Raw genomic sequence first — 15917 nt, 5'->3', positions numbered from 1 at the left:
ATTGGACACCCAAGTTTACGGAAGAGCAACTGGTGAAAGTGTACACTTTGATGGATGAGGAAGGGAAAATATTTTATTAAAGAAAGTCACAGTTTTCGCCGTTAGAACTTCGTTTTGCTAATAAAGATTCAACATGCCTTTATTTACCCAAAACCCATTTGACCAAGATGTCGGTAAGTTCAGCTTTTTATTGCCGTTGTTATTAGACTTAGCAACCTAACATAGCTAGCTCGAGCTACCTACTAGCTAGCTGTATTGCTAACCCTGTTGATTATCTGGCAAACTTAGATAGCAGCTTGCGAGTGCACTACACCGATTCCTATTTTCAACAGATGGGTTGCTAGCTAGGTAGCTTGCTAATTACTGGCATAAAGCCGTCAGCCAGGCTGTCAAAACAGAAAAACGTCAACCATTCTATTGTTTCTGATGACGTCTGGGATAGGCTACATTTTTATGTTAGCTACTAACAATGTATGTCAATGTACAGTAAGTGTGATTCGTGCTACAGTTAACTTTAGCTAATCGGTTAGTGTATAGTAGTGGGGATATTAGTATGAACTAGAATATTAGCTAGCTTACAGTACTTCTATGTAGTAGCATTCATTCCACGGGCCGCTCCCTGTGAAAATGAATACCCCCGAAAGATCAGATATTGTGCAAACTTAGAACAGTGTATAGGGCCAAGTGTTTCATTTGTATAACCGCCTGTGTACTGCTTGTTAGCAGTAACTATAACTCTAGATTGAAGTCAGACTCGATCTGAGAAAGAGAAGCTATCTAACTTACTAATACGTTACATATATAAGTCACCATTATCCCTCAATGCAAATGATACATTTAAATCACCCTTGGCTTTAGTTTGTCAGTCCATCTTGGAACATTGCTTTTCTTTGTGGCTAAAATACGATATTGACATCACTAGCTGTCACTGACTCACTGTCGTAGTCTAACCCAGCAAGTGAGTTTTTTAAATTAGCTATATATTTTAAACAATAAATACGTTGGTCCAGGTGCCATGGCAATATGGTGACAGCAATAGCGGGTTAGGTATGACGTCATCATACTTTGGACTTGTATTTTGTTGTATTCATGATATATATTCATGATCTGTCACATTCTCAGAGAAAGCAACCAATGAAACCAACACAACAGATGACTGGGGCCTCATTATGGATATCTGCGACAGGATTGGAACAACACCCAATGGGTAATCTGAGAAGAACAAAAACAGCCTGTCTCCAAAACAACAGCATTGTTTACTTACACCAGCGCTGTTTTCACGTTAAAAACATTTGGCCCATGTATAAATATGCATTCTATTTTGAGTACAGCTGCATCCCCATGCATGTCGAATCATGGATATAGATTTTAAATGTTTTTCCTGGAGCCCTTCAATGTTATTATTTCCATTCCTCCTATATCTAATAGCTATGTACCTGTCCTTCCCCAGAGCAAAGGACTGCCTCAGATCCATCATGAAAAGAGTCAATCACAAGGTCCCACATGTGGCCATGCAGGCTCTCACTGTGAGTTCAAGCTGTAACACCCACCCTTTTTTTCAGACCTTTTCCCAATCTTTATTTCTAAGTAGAACAAACAGTCCTCAGCTTTGATGTGACCAATTTAGCGACAACTTTCGGACAGTTTTATTTACTTTTGTAAAGGATTGTGTGTCGAATGTGATCATTCAAGTTTGCCTGTTGCTGGAATTTCCTTTGGGATCAATAACGTTAATAGAATTGAACAAAAAAATCGAATCCTCATTCCTCTTCAGCTGTCAGTGTAGCTCAAAACGATCTGGGCTCTCTTGGTTGTCACACAGTTGCTTCATTGGGCCCGGAATGCTGTGGAATAATCGGGGTTGTTCAGGGCAGTCTGACAAGGAGGGATACTGTGACTGTGATCATTCTCTTTGAGTCATCACGCGTAAAGATGTCACATGATTCTATTATTAGACCTCTCCCTCCTCAGCTAAACTTCCTAAGTCGTGCATAAGGATTTAAACGTCTTCACCTTTTATTTACAGTTAGGTCCATAAATATTTGGACATTGACAAATTTTTCATCATTTTGGCTCTGTATACCACCACAATGGATTTGAAATGAAACAATCAAGATGTGCTTTAAGTGCAGACTTTCAGCTTTAATTTCAGGGTATTTACATCCAAATCAGGTGAACGGTGTAGGAATTACAACACATTTGATATGTGGCCCCCCCCTTTTTAAGGGACCAAAAGTAATTGGACAATTGGCTGCTCAGCTGTTCCATGGCCAGGTGTATGTTATTCCCTCATGGGAGTTTGTTATTTCATTGACAAGGAGCAGATAAAAGGTCTAGAGTTCATTTCAAGTATGGTATTTGTGTTTGGAATCTGTTGCTGTCAACTCTCAATATGAAGTCCAAAGAGCTGTCACCATCAGTGAAGCAAGCCATCGTTAGGCTGAAAAATCAAAACAAACCTATCAGAGAGATAGCAAAAACATTAGGTGTGGCCAAATCAACTGTTTGGTACATTCTTAAAAAGAAAGAACGCACTGGTGAGCTCAGCAACACCAAAAGACCCGGAAGACCACGGAAAACAACTGTGGTGGATGACAGAAGAATTCTTTCCCTGGTGAAGAAAAACCCCTTCACAACAGTTGGCCAGATCAAGAACACTCTCCAGGAGGTAGGCGTATCTGTGTCAAAGTAAAGTAAAAAATTAAGAGAAGACTTCACCAGAGTAAATACAGAGGGTTCACCACAAGATGTAAACCATTGGTGAGTCTCAAAAACAGGAAGACCAGATTAGAGTTTGCCAAAAAACATCTAAAAGAGCCTGTACAGTTCTGGAACAACATCCTATGGACAGATGAGACCAAGATCAACTTGTACCAGAATGATGGGAAGAGAAGAGTATGGAGAAGGGAAGGAACTGCTCATGATCCAAAGCATACCACCTCATCAGTGAAGCATGGTGGAGGTAGTGTTATGGTGTGGGCATGTATGGCTGCCAATGGAACTGGTTCCCTTGTATTTATCGATGATGTGACTGCTGACAAAAGCAGTAGGATGAATTCTGAAGTGTTTCTGGCAATATTATCTGCTCAGATTCAGCCAAATGCTTCAGAACTCATAGGACGGCGCTTCACAGTGCAGATGGACAATGACCCGAAGCATACTGCGAAAGCAACCAAAGAGTTTTTTAAGGCAAAGAAGTGGAATGTTCTGCAATGGCCAAGTCAATCACCTGACCTAAATCCAATTGAGCATGCATTTCACTTGCTAAAGACAAAACTGAAGGGAAAATGCCCCAAGAACAAGCAGGAACTGAAGACAGTTGCAGTAGAGGCCTGGCAGAGCATCACCAGGGACGAAACCCAGCGTCTGGTGATGTCTATGGGTTCCAGACTTCAGGCTGTCATTGACTGCAAAGGATTTGCAACCAAGTATTAAAAGTGACAATTAGATTTATGATTATGTTAGTTTGTCCAATTATTTTTGGTCCCTTAAAAAGGGGGGGGCCACATATAAAATGTGTTGTAATTCCTACACCGTTCACCTGATTTGGATGTAAATACCCTGAAATTAAAGCTGAAAGTCTGCACTTAAAGCACATCTTGATTGTTTCGTTTCAAATCCATTGTGGTGGTATACAGAGCCAAAATGATGAAAATTGTGTCAATGTCCAAATATTTATGGACCTAACTGTATTTGCTGCTCAATCATTTAACAGATCAAACTGGATGCACACAGTGTGCACACCAGACCTAGCTGGATAGGATTTCAAACACTTTGATACCCCTGGATGATACCTGAAGAAATATGATTAAGCTAATATGTCTCACCTGTTTTGTAGTTGCTAGGAGCCGGTGTCGCTAATGCTGGAAGAATCTTTCACCTAGAGATCTGTTCCCGAGAGTTTGCCAGTGAAGTGCGGGCGGTCCTGGGCAGGGTATGTTTTGTCAATATGGCTTAAATCAGGTCAAACCTTCCTTTATTATTGTTATTATTATGGTATTTCCACCATTCCCACTGTGTCGTTATGGTATAATAGTCACAGGCTGAATTTAGGTAGTTTCCGCTCTCACCTCAGGCTCACAACAAGGTGTGCGACAAGCTGAAGGCCTTAATGATGGAATGGGCGGAGAGTTTCCAGAAGGATCCACAGCTCAGTCTCATCAGCGCCACCATTAAGTCTCTAAAAGAGGATGGGGTGAGCTTTCCCTCAGGCTCCCAGGTAAAAACATTCATGATAATTAACACCTATGTTGATGTTACTTCAGTTTTATTTACATTTTTCTAAATATTTTTTTATCGTGTTTGTCAATGAGGATCTAACTGCAATTTCACTGTGACATTCTACTCTATATACTATGTCCTTGGCCTTGTCTAGCATCCACTCAAGTCTTCACTGCTTTCCCATGTGTTGCCAATATACTGTAGCCCTGGATGTAGCTTGAGCTTACATTGGAATTTCCTCTCCTATTTTATGTAAAGCCAGTCTATCCATGTGAAGAGTTACACTATGTTTTGTGAGTGTGTGGAGCAGCCTAGCATCTTCGTGATCTTCATTTCTTCCTTGAAGCTTGCATTGGCATGCACACCCTTGTTTTTTTTCTTCACGCAAGCGAATGTCACGTGAAGTGGTATGTGTCGATATGGGGCCCTTGTGCATGCTCTGGCCCGGATAACAATGTTTGCTTAAAAGATTGTACAAGCTTTCCTGTGGGCACTGTTGCATGGCTTCGTCTTATAAAAAGAGCAGTGTTTAGTCTCTCTTGTTGATCGTTGTGCATGCTGTATTACTTATAAACTCCTAGAGGTGGCATCACAGAGTATGCTTCGTTCTTTTGCTTACCCTCTACCCCCCCCCCCCCTCTCTCCCTCTCTCCCTACCATAATCACCTCATTTGTTCTGTGTTGACCGCAGGGGTCTAGCTTGAAGGTCAGCACACCTGCAGTGAGCAAAGCCTCTGATGACGACGACCTGGCCAAAGGTAGACTACACCCCTTGCCGTACGCAGACAGTTTGATATGTAGCTGATGAACACAATTTAACACACACACCCCCCTCCTTCCCTCAGCCATCGAGCTGTCCCTGCAGGAGCAGAAGGTTGAGACCCGCCCCCTCATGGTGACCTCTGACCCCCCCTTTAACACTAACGGGGGCAAGGACTCCAGGAAGGTGCGTGCCCTCTATGACTTTGAGGCGGCGGAGGACAACGAGCTGACCTTCAAGACTGGGGAGCTGATCCTTGTCCTCGACGACAGGTAACTGGCCGGTCAAGTCATGAAATTGGTGTCCCTTTTTCAAGATGGTTGATCTCATAACATGATATGAAATGATGTGTGCAGTGATCCAAACTGGTGGAAAGGAGAGAACCACAGGGGAATAGGTCTCTTTCCGTCCAACTTCGTCACTACAAACCTGAATGACGAACCTGAAGCGGGTATGTTTTCCTTCATTAGTACCATGGCATGGGTCAGGCCTCGGTTTTGCAATACCTTGCTCCAATTTATCCCGGTCATCATCAGAGTAATGTGTAGACTGATGGGTTAACCAGCCTTGTCTTTCCTCAGTGGCATATGTGGAGAAGACGGAGATTCCCGAAGAACCCTGTATAGAACCCAGAGTGGAACCGGAGCCTGTCTTCATAGACGAGGTGGGTAGACAGCAGTGTACAACCATCACGACTATCTGCTCAACCATTTGGATCTTTCTCATCCGCACTTTAAACTCCCCCATTTCCTTCTCCCTTTCTTAACCCCCCCCCCCCCCCTTCATGTCTTCTTCTCTGTTTCTCTCTCCCACTCTCTGTTTCTGCAGGAGAAGATGGACAAAACACTGTTCCTGCTTCAGAACAAGGATCCCGCTGATGCAGCTCTGGACGACTCCGAGCTGGTCCAGCTGGAGGGTATAAACTAGTCTTTAATGCCCCTATAAATCCAGGTTTTGGCCACCGGTGCTGCAGCTGGCTCGACTATGTACAGGAGACTGTCCATTCAGACTGGAGTCTAATTCATTTGTATTAATCCCTGCTTCTTACCTCCCAGGTGCCTGTGAGCAGATGAACCCCATGATTGACGAGAAACTAGAAGAGATTGACAGGTATGGTGAATCCACCTTTCCCCACACAAAGCACACCTCACATAGTTTCGTGTGTGGTCCACCCACCCGAGATCAAGAACCCGCGAGGGTTTGTCCGACACCGCTTTCATTTGTTCCTCTCTAAACGCAATGCGTTTATCTCTCTCACACGCGTTCTTTGCCTGACAGGCAACACTCCGAGTTGTCAGAGCTCAACGTGAAGGTGCTGGAGGCCTTGGAACTCTATAACAAGCTGATGAACGAGGCTCCGTTCTACACGGCCTACTCTAAGATGCAGCCCCCGGCTCAATACCCACCTGCCTCAGCTGCAGCCATGCCGGTAAGACTGGACTGTCTCTTGTTTTATTTATGGATCGAATTAATGATGGACAGATCAGAAAAAGGCCCGAAGATAACGATTGAAGTCCCCGTCTGGCTTTTAAGTTATGGATGTGTGTTAAAAAAAAAGAGGTGATTTGTACCGACGCCTATTTCCCACACCTGACCTAGTGACGATACGATCTAGCGGGTCTCTAATGTACCCCGGTGGACCCCGTGACCACGTGCAGCTGTGTTTTGTCTGCTGCGCTCTCTTTGGTTTTGTCACCATGATGGATGACATTGTTACTCCCCTGTGACGGAGACTAATGGCAGCTTCAGTGGTCCTGCCTGGACACGAGCTCTGCTCACTTTCTGTTTGGTCCGTTTTTTGCACAGTGTAGCAAAAAAAAAGAAGCTCCACCTCAATTTAACACTTAGCACACTCTCACCTTGGCTGGTCCTGTTCTTTCAGTGAGAGCTTTTGACCTTGACTTTATGAGGTTGTTGTTTCTTTAGGGGAGTAATCCATTTGTTAGATTTGATCCAGAGTCAAACATTTGTTTAGTCATCTAAGGGTTCCACTTCTCTTCCTGTCCCCTCTTTTTCAGGGTTATCCCGGCCAGCCAGGAGGTGCCTACATGCCCCCAGGGATGTCCCAGGGCCCCCCAGCCCAGACCTACATGGCATCTGACCAGCCAGGACCCCTTCACTCTCTCCCACCCAACAGTCAACCAGCGCAGTACGTCAGGTAGGTGTCTGCAGCCTGTATTTTAAGCCTGGGAACTGCTATGGCTCACAAGCATCTAGCTAATGTTGCTGTCCTTGGTTCCTTCCCATCAGTGGCATGAATGGGCCCTACATGAGCCAAGCTCCCAGTGCCGCATACCCTCCCCAAATGGGGGTGGCCATGGACATGTCAGCCTATCAGAATGCTAACTCCAGCATGCCTCCGGGCCCGTATCCAATGGCGGCGCCCTCCCACCCAGCCCCCCAGCCTCAGCAGGCTGCCTACTATCAGCAGCCCCTCCTGTAAGGCCCGTGTCTGTGTAGGGATTCCCACCTTCAGACTTAACGCAACACCGCAGAACCAACCGTGCACCTGATTGTCCCCTACCCTCCTTTCTCGTCCTGATTGAGAAAATGATGCGTACGTACGACGATCATCAGAGAAGTCAGCGCAGAGGCCACTGTAAAGGAAGTGATGTCGCCGTCGACCGGCGGGCGACCCACAGAACAATACGGCGCATTTTTGAAGGGATGACCAATTTGCATCTCAAATTGTTGGAATGTTGGAAATGCAAACTGTACATACACACTTCTCCTGACCTACTTATTGTGTCTGATACACATACATCAGTTACTACAAGATTTTTGTTTTTAATCAGTCTTTTATTTTAAATGTTTGTTTTGTTGATTTAACCTGTCTTTCTTGTAGATCTATGAAGGGGGTTGTGGTTGGACAGTGTTTCCTCTTATGTCCCTCTCACCAGCATCAACCATTCTAGATTGCACCACTCTGGGTCAAACGTCATGAAGTGCAACACATTACATAGCCACTGTATATGGTATCTGGTACAATAACAATTTCTTCAGAACATGTTCAGTTTCTAAAATGAGCTTCCCATTCACTGCCTTGATGCACTCTGGGGCGTTAGTAAAGACAGACTTGATAGAGAGGTAGATGGAGTAATTGTTGTGAGTGTGTGTGTGTGTGTGTTAAGATATGTTGATTGAGTTGTGATCGTACTTGCTGCATTGGAGGTTGAGATTATTATTTGTACACAAATCAAAAGTTTGTATAGAATTTGTAGATGGAAGAAAGCATTATGGCTTCTGATAAAGAACAGGTTTTGCCATGGCTTTTGTCGATGTAGAAGGAGCCCAGACAGACCGCAAACCTTTTGAGGGGCTTATTGGAAAAGGGTTTCTATTCTATGCCTCCGCTTTTGTTTGTATAATAATTATAGTTTATTCATGTCGGTCGGTTTGTCTAGTGGGGCATCATGTTTCTATAAAGACCCTATTCTCAACATCAGTTGGAGATTGCTTCACTCAAGACATCTTTTGATATGCAATGCAACACATTTCTACATTGCATGGCTATTTGCATTTTTTCGTTTTAAAATAGATAATTGCAATGCTTGTGTATTTCTATTTTATTTGGTATATTGTGTACCCAGGTGAAATAATTTTATGGTTTATGAATGTAAGATTGTAGTAACTTACTTCCCTTATTTTTTGACTTAATTTTATAAGAAAATTCAAATAGAATTGGTTTTCATACACATCATGACCAACTTTAGTGAACTGGCCATTCAAACTGTAGTCTTAACATAAGAGATACAGTATTTGGCCAGTGGTCAGTTTGCCCTGGAATATTTCTGTGGGTTCAAATTGAGGACCACATTTCTCATCTGACATTTGCTTTTCTTCCTTGCTAGATAGTAAAATATGATTCAGAGCTCTACACTTTATTTTCTTTACTTGCCTCATTAAAAGGTATTGTATATTAGATGTAAAATATCTGGTTTTGTCAGCATTGCACCTTAACTTTGTAAACAGTTATGTACCACTGGATGCCTTGTTTTCTGTAGAAATCGTAATTAAAAATACTGAAACAACTTTAGGAAAGGAATTCACCCTGGAAGCTGCTGTATATCTTTATATTTAAAAAGATTCCAGGGAAAGTTCCTATCAACTGGCATAATATTCCCATGTTTTGTATCAGGTTTCTTCCTTATCTTGTGTTATCATTTTAAATACCCTTTTGTAACACAGTGAACTCTAATATTCATTGAAATAAAATTGACCTGTGTTCAAAATCATCTTTTTATGTTTGATTGTGTTTTTCTTGCTAATTGCATTACGCTTTTATCATTTTCCTTAAACTTTTTAACGTTTTGGTGAAGGTATTGAAATCGTTTTCAGGACTCCTAGATATAGACTTACTTTCACACATATTGTAATATGATGCCATATCTAACATGGTGAAAAGGGGATCTGTTTATTGAGATTACAATCAGTAGTGAACAGTATAATTTGTAAAAGGAAGGGCTTGGGCTAATAAGATAGGCTAATATAAGTGAAGAAAATTAAACATCCAAGCATATTAGGTTCTCGTGTTGTTTTCTATTTAAAGTATGCCACAGCCATTTTAAGTATTTTGATATAGAACAACACTAAACAGAACATGTTCTTGAAGACAGATGAGTCCTAACTGGCTCATATTATGTAATTTCCTGCCAGGGAAGTTAACACAGCCGTGGTCAATCAGAGGTTATTTATTCACTAAAAATGAAAAAATAATTTCTTATCACCTTTCATCCACCCATACAGTTCTCAGCTGTCCCAGAGTGAAGCCTTGACCAGAGACCAATGACGCATTGGCGGCCTGTCACAGTAATCGTTACCTGGGAGACACAATGATTTATTCATCAAGACTTATGAAACTGCACTATAGTTCTGCAGATAAATCCATGTAGACACTTTTTCTGAAGCCACTACTGTAGGAAGAGGGCCAATGGCCTAGTCTTTAGGAGTTGATTGACAAACAAAGCTTACACTGAAATGCTGATCCAATGCATCATTTTATATTTTATTTAGCACTCTACTGCTAGACTTAGGCTCTAGGATAAAATGGATTTTTGTGTAGAATGTGGGAGGAGATGCCCCCACAAATGGACATTCAAACCAGTCAATTTGTACACATAGGAGACTTAGACCCACACCATCATCTCATAAATCTAATTAAATGTTAACTTGGCAGAAATGTCATTGACTGAAAGGGACAAAGAAAGCAATCTAGCAATGCGTCAAAATTAACTCAAGATCTAAAGAAGACCAAACTGAATTGGCTGGAGAGAAAACGCGCACGGAGAGCACTCTGTCAATAATGGAGCGGTGGGGGGAGTGTGCTACTGCGCGTGCACATCTGTAGCATACAGCGTCAGCAGCTGCACTGCCGCTGAACACGCGCTGATCCTGGTCCTATTTCAGTAGTAGTCTTCTATATATTTGTCAAAAGAGCAGTAGAGCGATTCTCTTTTCTGTGTTGCTGTGTGAAATCTAACGGTGCAAAGCTGGAGCGAACGGTTCAATGCCCGCAGCAGTTGCAGTGGACTGGGACAGAGCGGCAGCCGCCCCCCTGGACAGATGAACTGGCCGAAATGTCCCGACACATATACACCCGTCACGGTGTTGGCGACGGGCTACAAAAGCCTGTTTTTCAGGTAGGCAAAAGATCCGCATAAAAAATATGTTCTCTTCATCTTCTCGTCTCCTCTCTTCGAAATCGAACTCTAGTCACTAATTCAATGCGCTTTAAACATACAGTATATATATGTAGAGATATGCAAGTGGGTCAAGGGTTCTAATCACGGTCGACTCTTGTTTCGTTTTAATATATATATTAATTAATTTTTAAACTAAAATTTGAAATTATATGTCCAATAAAAGTGTCATGCTTTTGTCTAATATAACACAGTACACATAGGCTACATTTTTTGCCTATGGACAGTAGGCTTACAATGTTCTCACCTCTGGTAATAATGCTGGTCATTGGGAAACTGGGCTTTCAGTTGTATGGTTTGAAATAGGGTGCTTAATAATTCATAAGTTGAGCTGGTACTCATTTAAGAAGGAGCAAGCTGACCTAGATGTGCTGCTTTTCTAAAGTACAAGTGGAAAATCTCATTCGTTCATTCTGAAAACAGGACAATCATTTTTATACACTTGAGCAAGACAAACTGATCGGACACATCGAATTTCTTTGAATTATTTCACTTGTGCGTGACATCCTAAATCCCTATGACAGCAGCAGTGCTTCCATCCACCTAAGCACTGTGGGATGTAGACGTTGAAGGGTATGGATGGTTCAGACAAGGACACCTCTGGTGTTCCTCTGGTTTGAGGGAATTGCCTGTGACACGTTGCTCTGTGGGGCTACAGACGTGCATGTGCGTGTATGGGTGAACATATATGTGTGTGTTTGTTTGTGTGTCACACTCTGACATCAGCTGCCCAATGATGCCCTATTATAGGTGGGCGGAGGAAAAGAAACACCACTAACACAGGATAGGTGCTGTCTGAAAAGGCTCTTATTCAGGACATAACCACCACCTCAGTCCGTGGGCCAAGGTGCCCTTGTTTAGCCGCAGAGTGTACTGTATGTGTGTGCATGTATTGTCCCCAGAAGGATAGTAAACAAACAAAAAAATGACCTTGCAGAGACATTTTCTTGGGCCCAACCACTTCAAGTGCTATTTCTAGGTTTTTTTAAGGGCTTTAGGCTTAGTGTTGGAATTAGTGTAAGGGTTAACATTTCATGAAGGTTTAACGTTAGGGTTAAGGGTTAGGGGTTAGGTACAACACAAATTTGGGAGTTAATTGTCGGTCCTCATTAGGATAGTAAAACTAACCTGGCATGTGTGTGTGTGTTGGTGGGGTGTTTGTGTGGGTACTTGTGTGTGTGTGTTATTTGTATGTGTCCCCCCCCCCTCCAGGGTAACAGAGGGACCTACTCCAGACGCAGCAGATTGAAGAGATCTGATGGCAGCACCACTTCCACCAGCTTCATCCTCAGACAAGTAAGAACATTCTGTCCCCCTGTCCCTAATGAGAAGCTGTCATTAAGTCCTCCATGTTTATTAAAGGTTCAAAGCTCAGAAAACATAATGACATTCTGTTTGCATCTATGTCACATAAACAGCATACTGCTGTGGTAGCAGCAGCAATGACCTTTATTTAAACATAAAAGGAGAATTAATTCAAACAATTCACTCAGCTACCACTGAATTATCTGTCAGTCATGTAAAATCCATGGAGAAGTGAACAGGGGGCTATCTTTGTAGTTCTGGCTGTACTCTCTTCGCCTCTAAGCAACTCTGTAACAAATGCTAATGATATACCATTATGTGTAAGATAATTATTCCATAAAAATGGAGGGGACTTTGTCTGAACTGTGACATCCCAACTAATGGGTTTCCAAGGAAACTGCAGTCAGGCTTTTCACAACACTGGGACACCTGAATGTTATTGGCCATCTTTTGTGTGTCTTTTTATTTATTTCATTGAACGTGTCAGTGGGAACAGATCAAAACCTCTCAAATTAGGGGAGTATTTTTGTTGGTCAATTATTCTAAGATGTTTTCCTTAGTTACATTTCACAAACTGTTAGTTTGTTGATTTATGTAAACAGTGCATACGTTGCTTTGACATATTTGCCACAAGGCTGTCTTAATAAAGATGTACAGTAGGTCACATCAAGAATGAGGGAATGTTTTGTGGAAATGGTTTGCAAACTCTATGTCAGGTTATTTATGTTTTTGCCACATGCCAAGTTGTATCTAGTACACCATTCAACCAACACATTATCATAAAAATGTTGATTAAGGACTAGAATATGGATTAGCTTCCTGTTTGTTTATCCCGTGATTTTCCCTCATGATGATTATTAATTATGCAAGAGTCCCTGTGGGAAATCTATCTGCATGCAAAGCAATCATGTCCCAGCGGGTTTAAAGAGGCCAAAGACACACAGGACACTTATGCATGCATACACTTACACAAATACACACATACACATGGACACACACTTATACACACCCTCACACAAACACAACTTAAGGGTCATAATCAGTTTCACATCTTCAGGTGGAGAGATGAGCAGAGTGCCTGCTGATTGAGCTCTTTGATTCCAGTTAGGTATCCATAGCAACAGCGCTAGTTCAAAATCAGGGGTTGAGCCCAGCTGTTTGATTGGCAGTCAAGTTCCCCTGGTCCTTTAACATATCTGATGTGACAACCTTTACTCTCCTCTTTAAAACAGTGCAGGGGAAGTCTGAAGTGTAATCTGTAAAAAGTGTCAAGTGAATCTTTCCAGTGTGTGGATTTACTGGAGGTTTAGCTGAAGTACAGTATTAGGGGCAAGGAGGATGATCACAAACATGTCAGAAACTGTCAGCTTTTATGGCCGACCATAAAGAGATCTCTATTCAGACTATTCTGTACATCCGTGTTTATTAGACTAGAGTCAACAACCCTCTCTCCCTGCTATTGGAGCTGAAGAGCTGTTCTCTCCAGGAAGTCAGGAGATGAGCAGGAGAGAGAACGTGTTACCTGGTACAGGCTAATGAAGACAACAGAGGCGCACATCACGCCACATGTGGTTGACTCTTAGACAGAAAAAGAAAATGCGTCAGGCATGAGAAGATGTTTTCTTTCCTCAGATGGTGTTTTGAGTTCACGTGGTTTATTACATTCCGGTAGACAGATGTTCAGCGTTTCTTCATGGGATATCTAGTCATCTAAACTGTCTTCTGCCTGTTTCCCTGAGCTCTATCTTGAGAGTCAGGGACTCAGATAGCTATTTGCTAGCTGGGTAGTTCTGTATTTCTGTATAAACCATTGGATCCCTTAAGCTTTTCACCAAGGAATCCATGGCTTTCCTCCAGGCCTATTCAAGAAAAACTAAAAGTGTGCCAACTCTTAAAGAACAGCTTTAATTTAAACTCCTGAGGAAATGTACTATACTCAGTTATCTACTAGGTACTGAATTTTACGTATCGTATTAGACAGAGAGTCCTGGTGTCTCATGTAGCTGGCCTAAGTGGCTGACCTGGAAGGGGATAGGGCTGAGCAGTGGCCATTTTAGATCCAAATATCATTAGGTTCCTGATTCATTTCTGGGATTTCTAAGGTTAGTTTAGAGAAGAGGAAATATTTAGAAAAGTTAATTGAATGGGTGAAGTGAATCTCAGTTGTGCAGCTGAAAAGCCATTGGCTGAGGGAAGATTTCTGAATCACAATTAATTGAACAAAGAAATACAGTTAAGCTGATTTTTTTCTATGGGGAATAGAAGGGCTGATTTATATTGTTAATCCCTCCAATGTACAGTAGGTCACATGACCGAACACCTAAGCAGCTAATTCATGAATCACTGAATGGGACTTGGCCACAGCACTCGCCATTACACCCCATCACACATCAAGTACCATCCAGTCCTTCCAAACAGCACACTCCACCCACTCACACATCAAGTACCAGTCAGTCCCTCCAAACAGAAACAGCTCAATGTAGTGACCTCCCTCATCATGTGACCTTTTCCTCTCCAAAGTCAGATCTCCGAATCAGCTCTCTGTGATAAATGTCACATTGTAGGTCACACTGTCAGGTTAGATAGCTAGAAATACTGGGTTGAATGTCTAGACATGACCAACAGTATGTCCTATTTGTAGAGTGTCGGATTGGAATAAAACAAACAAAGCCTAGTTAGAAATTATTACTTATAATATCATATCCATGGGTAATCGAAATAAACAAGGAGATGAAAAAAGAAAAAGATCATACACATGACCATCCAAAGATAACCATGGTAGAGAGAGGCTGCCCGTTGGTGCTCCGGCTCAGGACATCCACAAGCCTCTGTTTCCCCCAGCTCTGCTGACAGGGTTACAGAGCAAGCTCAGCTTAGTGGCAGGTGCACCTGCTGTAAGTCTCCTCATCAGCAGGGGGCAATGTTGCTCTTCCATAGCAGCATTTCTCGTATAGCGCTCAAAGATGCAGAGTTTCCAATTAAACGATTTCCCTTAATTAAAGTGTCAAATCCCTTAATTAATGAACATGCACCACATTCCATCTCATTCCATCTAGTCATCAAGTAAAAGTGTCTCAAACAATGAAAGACTACGTAAATAAGTACATGGCTTGTGTGTGAATACGTCAACAAAAAGAAAATGTGTCATTATCTGTAAGGCTTTGAGTATTTGAGGCCAGGTTTTGATAATACCCCGTGACCCTGGTCTTCCCTGCATGGCCTTGGCTGCAGTGCATCCAGAGACGGTTGTTTTATGGTCCCATTGGGTTCATAAAGATATTATGACATCCTTTGGGTATGCTGTGAGCAATGAGCGTGAGTGATGTTGCAGTGGAGAGGGTACTACAAGAGGAGGGGTTGTCGTTAAATCTTAGTGTTTAGGTCAGTATCATCATGATTACACACACAGACACGCAAACACACACTCCCGTTAGTAGAAAGAGAGAGAGTGAGAGCGAGAAAGCCAGAAAGAGATTTAGAGGCAGTTAAGCAAACGACATGAGACTAGCAGACAAATACACGGCACCTCAAAGAAAACGATGCGCTCAAGCTATAGACCCCGTCTCTCTCTTTTTCTCCCTCCCTCCCTCCCTCCCTCCCTCCCTCCCTCCCTCCCATCCCTTTCCTTATTCACCAGTGTCTAAGCTAACTGGAGCAGCCAGCAGCCAATCAGAAGGCTGCCTCCCTGCGTTGTCATCAGCCTCTGATTGAGGAAGGGATTCACTCTCCTGCTCTGTATTTGGGAGGCAGATAAAATGCCAGGTCTGTGTAGCCTCCGGAGAGAGCTAGGCTGCCTTGTGATGGATAGGAACTCACTCTAGGCTCTGGGGCAATAACATCCAACAGACACTGGGAAGGCAAAACAGAAGAGGGCTCCACGTTCATGACTTATGTGGAGAGGGATTTTTAATCCCCCGGCGTTCTGGCTCTGC

At 42.6% G+C, this 15917-nt stretch overlaps 2 protein-coding genes across 3 annotated transcripts in view; both read left to right on the top strand.

Annotated features, from left to right (window-relative positions):
* Window positions 1-14: 14 nt before the first annotated feature.
* On the top strand, window positions 15-9216 carry stam2 (signal transducing adaptor molecule (SH3 domain and ITAM motif) 2). Of its 2 annotated transcripts, none has more exons than XM_062456941.1 (14): window positions 15-173; window positions 1123-1207; window positions 1451-1526; window positions 3839-3934; window positions 4076-4219; window positions 4913-4979; window positions 5067-5253; window positions 5338-5432; window positions 5563-5645; window positions 5810-5897; window positions 6037-6091; window positions 6260-6410; window positions 7000-7130; window positions 7232-9216. In XM_062456941.1, exons 1-14 carry the CDS (start codon window positions 134-136, stop codon window positions 7422-7424), a joined length of 1491 nt encoding a protein of 496 aa, XP_062312925.1. In that variant the 5' UTR covers window positions 15-133; the 3' UTR covers window positions 7425-9216. The 2 variants fall into 2 exon arrangements, with proteins under 2 accessions (XP_062312925.1, XP_062312924.1); XM_062456940.1 differs by having other exon boundaries at window positions 7000-7139.
* Window positions 9217-10330: 1114 nt separating this feature from the next.
* cacnb4a (calcium channel, voltage-dependent, beta 4a subunit) overlaps window positions 10331-15917 on the top strand; it is an 18983-nt gene continuing 13396 nt past the window's right edge. The window contains exons 1-2 of the mRNA XM_062456937.1: window positions 10331-10620; window positions 11893-11976. Coding sequence (XP_062312921.1) covers window positions 10558-10620; window positions 11893-11976 — 147 coding nt within the window. The 5' untranslated portion in view covers window positions 10331-10557. The remainder of the gene's footprint in view (window positions 10621-11892; window positions 11977-15917) is intronic.

This window comes from Osmerus eperlanus, chromosome 3 (assembly GCF_963692335.1).
Source record: "Osmerus eperlanus chromosome 3, fOsmEpe2.1, whole genome shotgun sequence".
NCBI classification, from domain to species: Eukaryota; Metazoa; Chordata; class Actinopteri; order Osmeriformes; family Osmeridae; genus Osmerus; species Osmerus eperlanus.
This window is presented reverse-complemented; position numbering and strand designations above follow the sequence as displayed.

Coding starts and splice junctions, on each gene's coding strand:
- stam2 (XM_062456940.1), top strand. CDS start 134: ATGCCTTTATTTACCCAAAACCCATTTGACCAAGATGTCG. Junction 1,208..1,450: donor ATTGGAACAACACCCAATGG/GTAATCTGAGAA, acceptor GTCCTTCCCCAG/AGCAAAGGACTGCCTCAGAT. Junction 4,220..4,912: donor GCTTTCCCTCAGGCTCCCAG/GTAAAAACATTC, acceptor TGTTGACCGCAG/GGGTCTAGCTTGAAGGTCAG.